General features: G+C 43.6%; 1 protein-coding gene across 1 annotated transcript in view; it reads right to left on the bottom strand.

Annotated features, from left to right (window-relative positions):
- Window positions 1-10,000, bottom strand: part of LOC143133068 (neuronal acetylcholine receptor subunit alpha-7-like) — a gene marked incomplete at its 5' end in the record, with an annotated part of 43,752 nt that overhangs the window by 19,753 nt on the left and 13,999 nt on the right. Inside the window, one exon of the mRNA XM_076292863.1 lies at window positions 9,015-9,124. Coding sequence (XP_076148978.1) covers window positions 9,015-9,124 — 110 coding nt within the window. The remainder of the gene's footprint in view (window positions 1-9,014; window positions 9,125-10,000) is intronic.

A 10,000-nucleotide genomic window follows, 5' to 3' on the forward strand; every position in this document is an offset into this window, starting at 1 on the left:
AAAGATAGAGAGAGAGAAAGATAGAGAGAGAGTAAGAAAGATAGAGAGAGAGAATGAGAAAGATAGAGAGAGAGAGAGATTGTTACTTAATTATGTGTGTGTGTGTGTGTGTGTGTGTCAAAAGGATTAATGAAACTGTCCTTGATAACTGTGTACACATGCACATGTATAAAGCTCACACAGACACACTGACTGAAAAGATTACTAATTTATGACTAATTTGATGCACAGCAATATATTTCAACCAGAAAGACTCACAGCGTGTCCTAACCGGACACGATGCGAGCAAACATTAGCGATAAAACCCGCTAAAATACATTATTTTCAATTAGAGTGTCCTGACTGCAAGCGACGCAAGCAGCACCATGCGACGCAAGCAGCGCCATTCAACGGAATGTTCTGAGAGAGCTTTTGTCGGACGCCCTGTTTCTATTTTCTTTCTGTCGCTCACGTTGCTCTGCTATTTTAAATGAGAAATATGACGCAATAGAAGGGCATATTTAACGGATTCGGTGGAGACAGATAACACCGAATGCTACAAGATAGTCGCTCGCTCGGATCCGGTTAGGACACGCTGTCAGAAGGCACAATGAAAGTTAACAAAGATTTTAAACTATCAAAGGATTTACAAAAGACAAAACATTGAACATTGGCACCTGGAAGCAGTAGGACAGGTGCACGAGCAGAGTCATTATAAAGACCCATGTAGACTGGTGATTGGTCAGGAGTCATTATAAAGACCCATGTAGACTGCTGATTGGTCAGGAGTCATTATAAAGACCCATGTAGACTGCTGATTGGTCAGGAGAGTCATTATAAAGACCCATGTAGACTGCTGATTGGTCAGGAGTCATTATAAAGACCCATGTAGACTGCTGATTGGTCAGGAGAGTCATTATAAAGACCCATGTAGACTGGTGATTGGTCAGGAGAGTCGTTAGGTAACAACGTTATTTTTTCACTAACGGGGTAATCTAACTAATTACTTTTCCCGTCGTTACAACGCCGTTAACGTAACTGGACGTTAAATGTGGTGCGTTACTATGCATTGATTAAATAAACTGTAATCCGAACGCACCCTGGCTCACAGCTAGTCAGGAGGTGGGTTAATAACGACGTAAGCGATTATGATTGGCTAAGGCAGTCATGTTTCATGACAGCCAATCAGAGCCAGTGTTTTTACACACTTGCCAGCACACGTGCCACACACACACACGCAACAGCTAAAATAGAGATTTCGACGAAACAGCAGAGGTCAGGAGCAATCCGAAAAGTTGGCATTTTCAAGGTGGAGATAAAAGCACTACTTCAAATTCATCAAGGCAAGAACGTGCATGTAATCTGTACATTATGTCCAGGAGCGAAGACTTTGTCGACATCCGTTGTAAGTGTAACCCACATAAATTGCACTGGGTTATTGATTGTAGTTGTAGCGTTTGCCCCCTGTCCATTAGGGGTCGCTGTGCTGCATGTGAACGAGTGCATTGCACATAGAGGAAGAGTCCACAACTGCGTTTTTTCCCACTGAAGCTCATAGAGATATTGCGAGTGAAAGAAAGATTAAGATTTATCAACGTTTCGACACTTCACCGTTTATTTTTGAACTAATCCTTTGTTTAACTTTTTCAAGAAGACGTTTCCAGTTGAATTATTACTCCTGAAGATCGTTTGTGTCTTAAATCATTGAATCTCCGATTGGTTTTTTTGTTATTGTGCATCTTCTGCCACGATTGAGAGAGAGAGAGAGATACGGCGAGCCATCCTAAGGACTGTGACCAGTGTGTGTGTCCGCCTACCTGTGATGCCTGTGGCCTGGACGCAACCTGTTCTGGATTACAGATAAGATTAAGATACTAGTGTTGCACGGTGTATCGATACTAAAAAGGTATCGCGATGCCTTCACGCAAAAAACGATACGATTTCAGACGTTTTTAGAATCGATACTTTATTAAAATAATAACGTTCTGTGTCTGTGTGAACTGCTGTTCTCACTGCTCCTTTCACGCATCTAGGCAAGTGGGCGTGTCAAGCAGGCAGCTCTGAGTGAGTGAGTGCGCAGCCAACGTCATAGTTCTTTGCCGACAGTTCTAGGCCTTGTGGATAAAACAAAAGGTGCAGTGAAATCTGCAACTATTTCGGATACATCGCGAATTAAGGCAAGCCATCAGGTACACAAAGTCATTTAAAAGCAGTAGGCTACGCATGGAACCTGGCAAAACACCTCGCAGACATATCCCAAAATTTTTAAAGAGTTCAAAGAACGACAGGTTAACGAATATGCTATGGAAAACACGACTACATGGTTAGTGCCAAGTTCTTCTCTTATGTTTTAGTCTAGCCTAAGTGAAACGAGTATGGTTCTCTGGGATAAAGCGAACCTTCCTTCATCAATGAATTTTGACGAGACATAACGAGCTGTAATCATTTTGACGAGACATAACGAGCTGTAATCATAGGGTGCTAACGTGATGAAAGCGCAATGTTCACGCCAGAATAACATTACCATAACTTGTAAACGATCTATTTCATGTTCGGTCAGTAGCCTACTACTGGTAATATTTGTCATGGCATGTAGACTGCAATTTGTTCAATAAATATTGCCCAGATGTAGGATAGGCTACCCGAAATGCGCTAATTAAAGCCTACAGCATACCACCAAAGCGTGTTGAGTCCTAATAATAATAGAGGCGTATTGTTACAGTACGTGCTAGCAAATCATGTTATCAAAGAAATAGACGTAATGTAGTAATGCACACAGATATATTGCAACAGGTAATGGTGTAGGCCTATCTGACGAAGACCTGAGTGGTTGGAACGTCGTACTTGTACACTGGGCGCAAAGAAGACTATCCTCACATTTTCCCCTTTGCAACTGTCAAAGAAATCCCATGAACACGGGAAGGCCTAGGGTAGCCTATACTGTACATCAGATGGCCTAAAGATTAGGCCCCTCTGCATAGTATTCAGTGATTTGCATGCAGTAATTTGAACACTGACCTTGATCTAGCCTAGTTTGGCTATTTAAAGCTACTTTATTGCCAAAACACAACACAATGTAAATTAACTATAACAAACAATAAAGGACTTAATCACAGAAAGTAGGCCTACTATTTTACTGACTATAAAAAAATAATCATTATGTAGGAAGTTTAGAAGTTTAGAACCCAGAATTGACCTACACACTACAAAAGTGCACCAAATTTAACACAAATGACTCAATACACTTGGAGGAGGTATGAGTCCTTTCTTCTCCAGATATCTTAGGATTTCGCCGTAGTATCGTTTTAGTATCGAGCATCGTGATATTTATGGCAGGTATCGTATCGAAGTCATAATTTTGGTATCGTGACAACACTATAAGATACACATCACTAATTTCCTACCCGGGTAGTGATTAATAAGGCCTTGTTTCATCTTTTTTTTTCCTTTACAAAAGTACGTACGAAGATCTTTTTTTGCATTTTTCTACCTTTTCCCTTTTTTTTGAGGATTTAAAGGATACGTGAACATTGATATAGAAACATTGAACTCTGGGATTGGAATATTGAACTTTGGGGTAAAACTTTATTATATTGAACATTTTGTTACTGACAGACTTTACGCGACTGACTTTAAGGGGTTTTACATTTTTCTATTGTGGTTCAATATCTTTTCTTGTGTGTCATAATAAATGTTATTGTCTTTTTCTTCATCTAAATACTGGTCGTTGCCAATTCTCTCCCTATAGCCGAACCTAGCTCTGATAACTCTGGTAATATAGTAGTCCTATATATTGCGTTAAGTTAGAAGCGTTACATAAGCAACTCTAATTTAATGAAGCATCTCACACACGCATCTAAAGCTAGTGGCCAAAAACACCGATACCTCCCCCACAGATGATAGCTCGCCATCCTCTAGCAAAGAAGGACTCGGAGCAAAGTCCTCTAAGCAGCAAAAGCTAGATCTTTCTGCTTCACAACAAAAACCTATGACACAGGCTGAAGTCAACCGTAGGTCTGTCGATGTGCAATATCTTGAATTTCCCCTTGGGAATCAATAAAGTATCTATCTATCTATCTATCTATCTATCTATCTATCTATCTATCTAATAAATATCGAAAGTTATGTAGCCTACAAACACCTGTCTGTTCTACTCATTTCAACTGGCTGCTCAAAACTGCTCAAAAAATCCAAATTCTTTGACATATAGCTTGTTTTTTTGTAACAGTAACGCAAATAGTTACTTTCCCTGGTAATGAGTTACTCTTATCATAGAGTAATTCAATTACTAACTCAGTTACTTTTTGGAACAAGTAGTGAGTAACTATAACTAATTACTTTTTTAAAGTAACGTTCCGGAGTCAGGAGTCATTATAAAGACCCATGTAGGCTGGTGATTGGTCAGGAGAGTCATTATAAAGACCCATGTAGACTGCTGATTGGTCAGGAGAGTCATTATAAAGTTCCTGGCAGAACTTAACGCTACCGCTTCCATCTCCATGGGTCACTCATGAAAGTGAAAGCAAGAGAGCTGACCTGAATGATCAGAGCACGTCTTTGCTTGCATGTTCACGTCGGGCACCTGTTTAAGGTGGTGTGAGTCAGTGGAAACGCAAGCTGAAGGTGAGGTCATCACTAAATATGCATGCATTAGAAAGCTGCTGTACATGCTCTGGGCCAACAGACAGCAGTGTGTTGTGTTAAGTGATGTGTTTGAGATGGAGGGGAGGGGGGCAGGAGAATCTGCTTAGATTTGCAGCCAAGAATACAATTTAGGATGCACTTCAATCATGCATAATTCAATGCTTAAGATGTGGCGGGGAACTGTGTGTGTGTGTGTGTGTGTGTGTGTGTGTGTGTGTGTGTCTTTTATGTGATCAGAGAGCAGTGAATCAACCATTAATCACTGGGAACCTAATATGTCATTATATGTGATTACTTTCTGTAACATTTAACTGTATCATTAAACTCCCATTATACATGAATGAATAATATTAATTGAAATGAGGTGTTCTTCCATTGGAGAAGTGCATTAATAAGATGATATTCTGCTTGCCATCCATTGTTAGACTAGCGTGGGATTAGTTGCACAGTCGGCTGTTAAAGTGTTAAATGATGTGTGTTACTCCATTACTCCATGTGTGTGCGTGTATGTGTGTGAGAGAGTGTGTGTGTGCGTGCGTGCATGTCGATACATCTCCAGCATTCCCCTGCCCTCTGGCTGTTCCACTTAAAGGTGAGGCAGCAAAGCCATTCTGTACTCAATGTTGAGCCACTGGAGTGTCAGAGCAGCATTGTGAAAACCAGATGGATAAAACATCTGAAATATCCCCTATAGTGTCTGTTCCTCTCTCTCTCTCTCTCTCTCTCTCTCTCTCTCTCTCTCTCTCTCTCTTTCTCTCTCTCTCTCTTTCCCCTCTCTCTCTGGCAAGTGGAAAAGTAAAACAGTACCAACCAACCACACACTCCAAACCACATTATTTAATTATACTCTAAAGACTTCTCAGTGAGGGTATTTAAGTTTGTATATTTTTTGTGTGTGCAGAGTGGTGAAGATTGACAGACAGCAAATGATAGAGATAGGGGTGGGATCAGGAAGTCAGGTCACTGGTTTGAATGGAACCCAAATTCCTGTAGTCCCCACGTGCGGACCCATAGGTAGTCGGGAACCCAAACTCCTGTAGTCCCCACGTGCGGACCCATAGGTGGCCGGGAACCCAAATTCATGTAGTCCCCACGTGCGGACCCATAGCTGGTCAGGAACCCAAATTCCTGTAGTCCCTACGTGCCCATAGGTGGTTGGGATACTCCCACATGCCACAGCCCCACCCCCCCTCCCCACTCTATATAATCAGTCTCTTTATCCAATAATTTATCATTCCAGTCAGTGAACACACACACACACACACACACACATACACACACACACATACAAACACACACAGACACACACACACACACACACACACACACACACACACACACACACACACACACACACACATTCACTCACAGTCCTCCTGCAGTGGAAGAATGAGCTGGGGTTAAGTTGTTTTCTATGCAATTGTATTGAGTGCGTTCTGTGTTGTGACCGTGGTTAACTGTTGACCTCTCTGAAGAGGGAGTCTGGACCTCATCTGTGCATCTGTGATGTGTGTCAATTGATTAAATGCTTGAATGCATATTGACATTAGTGTCTTAGTGACCTGTTTGTCTCTCACTGTTTGTGTGAGTGTGTGTGTGTGTGTGTGTGCGTGTGTGTACCCTTTTGTGTGTTAACACTAAACAATAACTTTGTCAGACTCTCTCTCTCTCTCTCTCTCTTACACACATGCACAAACACACAAACACACCCACACACACACACACGCGCACACTCACACACACACACACACACACACACACACACACACACACACACACACACACACACACACACACACACACAATCAATATGCATACTTCTCTTCCTATCTCTTTGAGTGAAAACATGACATCAGCCATTTTTTTACCTCTATCAGTAAGAGCAGAAAATTCCATTAGAAGCTGACACAGGCAAACACACACACACACACACACACACATAAAGCCAATACCAAACAGAGGACATACCCGATGACACTGCAGACAGCTCAAGCAAGACCTGAATTCTAAACCAGATCAGAACAATGAGAACAGTAGCCACCAGTCTCAATATCTCTCTCTTTCTCTCTCTCTCTCTCTCAGTCTCTCTCTCTCTCACAGCCTCTCAGTCTCTCTCTCCCTCTCTCAGCCCCCCCGGACATTTGAATTTAGTGGCTGAATGACCTTGGCACGGTCACACCTGACTGCTCGCCATCCACTAGCAAAGAAGGACTCGGAGCAAAGTCCTCCAAGCAGCAAAAGCTAGATCTTTCTGCCTCACAAAAACCTATGACACAGGCTGAAGTCAACCGTAGGTGTGTCGATGTGCAATATCTTGAATTTCCCGTTGGGAATCAATAAAGTATCTATCTATCTATCTATCTATCTATCTATCTAATAAATATTGAAAGTTATGTAGCCTACAAACACCTGTCTGTTCTACTCATTTCAACTGGCTGCTCAAAACTGCTCAAAAAATCCAAATTCTTTGACATATAGCTTGTTTTTTTGTAACAGTAACACAAATAGTTACTTTCCCTGGTAATAAGTTACTATTATCATAGAGTAGCATTGGCACGGTCACACCTGACTGCCCCCCACCACCCTCCACTATTACTGGCCCTGACTTTGTGAACCGTGTAACACTAGACTCCCCGAGTACAGGTACAGGTACAGGTACAGGGGGCAGGGGGCACTGGCCAGATGGCCTTGCTGCAACCACTGCACCCCTCGTCAGAGACGCTCTGAAGCGGCCCGCATATACAGTCGAATGTGTTGAAAATAACACAACTTGCATTGTTTTTTAACACATCTCTGTGTCCAGATAGGGACAACACATTCGTTGAACTTTTTAATGGACAAGCATTCCATACACAATGGATTTTATTGAGCAAAATAGAATTGAATCATAATCGACACGGTGGAGGTGTTAGAGTTTGACGGTGGTGTACAGGGTTGTATTGAAAACAATGGAATTGAATATAATCCAACATTGTAAGCGGAGTGCAACACACTCATGTCGGCGTCTAAGTGCGGAGACCTTAATATGGGGAGACAGTAATCTCAGCCATTACAATTTTGACAATGGGAATAATTCTATCTAGTATCTAGCCAATAAATGGCTCTGGGCATTTGTAAACCACGTTTCAAATACGAGAAAATAAATGTTTAGTTCCCAGACCCCATCTCAATGAGATGAGGTCTGACGTTAGCCAGGCTAGTTATAGCCACTTCCAATTATTCCAATAAAACAAAATAGCCGCCGGCTTCCCCTTGTAGATCCTGTAGCTGTGAAGATTGTAATCTTCCCATTTAGAGCATCTCTGATTTTAGTTCCTTGTTTCCTCTTCATTCCTTCCTATTCTTTCCTGAAATGCTGTGATCTTAGAATGCTACACCAGAAGGGAAGGCTTCAACCTTCGCCAAACGCAGTAGCAGCCCTGTCTGCTTCTATTCCCCTCCATGCTCGAGTCGCAGGTGGCTGCACTGAAAAGCACACAGAGTCCTGCTTCAGCAGTCTGAAGGCGTCCCGGAGGGGATTAAAGGGGGGATCCAGAGAAGCTGGTTTAGTCATGGAGTTTCTCCAGGTAGCTCACTGTCTGCCTGCATGTTCATTAGCCTGAGGGGGTGTGCGTATTCACAGAGCACTGTGATGTCAGAAGCCGCCGACCTCAGTGTGACCCCTACTAAGCCCCAGGGTCTTGAAGAAATGCCTGATGGGATTTAGAGTCTCCACAGGGCGGTTTAGAGGAAGCCGACCTGCTGAACGTATGAGGCAAGGAGGAGGAAGAGGAGGAGGGTAGTCACTGACTGAATGCTAGAGTGCACACATGCACACACAAATGTGAATGCACTCACACACGTAAACCTCCCTCACACACACACACAGACACGCACACAGACACACACACACACAGCAATAAACACCACATCTCTCTCTCGCACACACACACACACACACACACAGCTGAGGTAGCAGTCTTAAGTTTTGCGTTAAGTCCCATTTCACCTACTTCCTGCCTTCCAGACACTGCTCTTATGTAGGGCACCATGGTGTTGTGCAATGTGCCTGGAGTCAGCAAATATGGTGAGCAGCCCTACATCTATGTATTTGTGTGTGTGTGTGTGTGTGTGTGTTTAGAGGGCCTGTATGAATGTTTAACAAGCCAAAGCTACAGCATGTAATATGTTTACCTGGTAGAAACAAAATGCAAGAGTGGTTTGTAGTAGCAGTGCATATGTGTGTGTGTATGTGTGTATGTGTATGTGTGTGTGTGTGGGTGTGCGTGTGTGCACGTGTGTGTGTGTGTGTGTGTGTGTGTGTGCGTGTGCGTGCGCGTGCGCGTGCGTGTGCGTGTGTGTGTGTGTGTGTGTGTGTGCACGCGTGCGTGTGTGTGTGTGTGTGTGATTACCTGTTGTACAGAAGGATGTCAGGGGTCCATATCTGACTGGACGGGAAGCGCAGGTTCTGTACACCTGGGTAGTTGTCTGGGTTCCAGCTCAGGTAGACATCGGTCCAGTACTGTCCACCAGCCGCATCCACAGCACAGAGAGCAGGTGACCACAACACAGAGAGCAGGTATAAGTATAAGTATATAAGTATATATACTCTTTTGATCCCGTGAGGGAAATTTGGTCTCTGCATTTATCCCAATCCGTGAATTAGTGAAACACACTCAGTGAAACACACTCAGTGAGCACACAGTGAGGTGAAGCACACACTAATCCCAGTGCAGTGAGCTGCCTGCATCAACAGCGGCGCTCGGAGAGCAGTCAGGGGTTAGGTGCCTTGCTCAAGGGCACTTCAGCCATTCCTACTGGTCGGGGTTCGAACCAGCAACCAGTTACAGGTTCGAAGCGCTAACCAGTAGGCCACGGCTGCCCAGGTAACCACAACACAGAGAGCAGGTGACCACAACACAGAGAGCAGGTGACCACAACATAGAGAGCAGGTGACCACAACACACACAACACAGAGAGCAGGTGACCACAACACAGAAAGCAGGTGACCACAACACAGAAAGCAGGTGACCACAACATAGAGAGCAGGTGACCACAACACAGAAAGCAGGTGACCACAACATAGAGAGCAGGTGACCACAACACAGAAAGCAGGTGACCACAACATAGAGAGCAGGTGACCACAACACACACAACACAGAGAGCAGGTGACCACAACACAGAAAGCAGGTGACCACAACACACACAACACAGAGAGCAGGTGACCACAACACAGAAAGCAGGTGACCACAACACACACAACACAGAGAGCAGGTGACCACAACACAGAAAGCAGGTGACCACAACACACACAACACAGAGAGCAAGTGACCACAACACAGAGAGCAGGTGACCACAACATAGAGAGCAGGTGACCACAACACACACAACACAGAGA

Source organism: Alosa pseudoharengus, unplaced genomic scaffold (assembly GCF_046254945.1).
Source record: "Alosa pseudoharengus isolate Yale_2024_CS ecotype anadromous, Long Island Sound unplaced genomic scaffold, YU_APseudo_1.1 YU_APseudo_1.1_scf_19, whole genome shotgun sequence".
Taxonomy (NCBI): Eukaryota; Metazoa; Chordata; class Actinopteri; order Clupeiformes; family Clupeidae; genus Alosa; species Alosa pseudoharengus.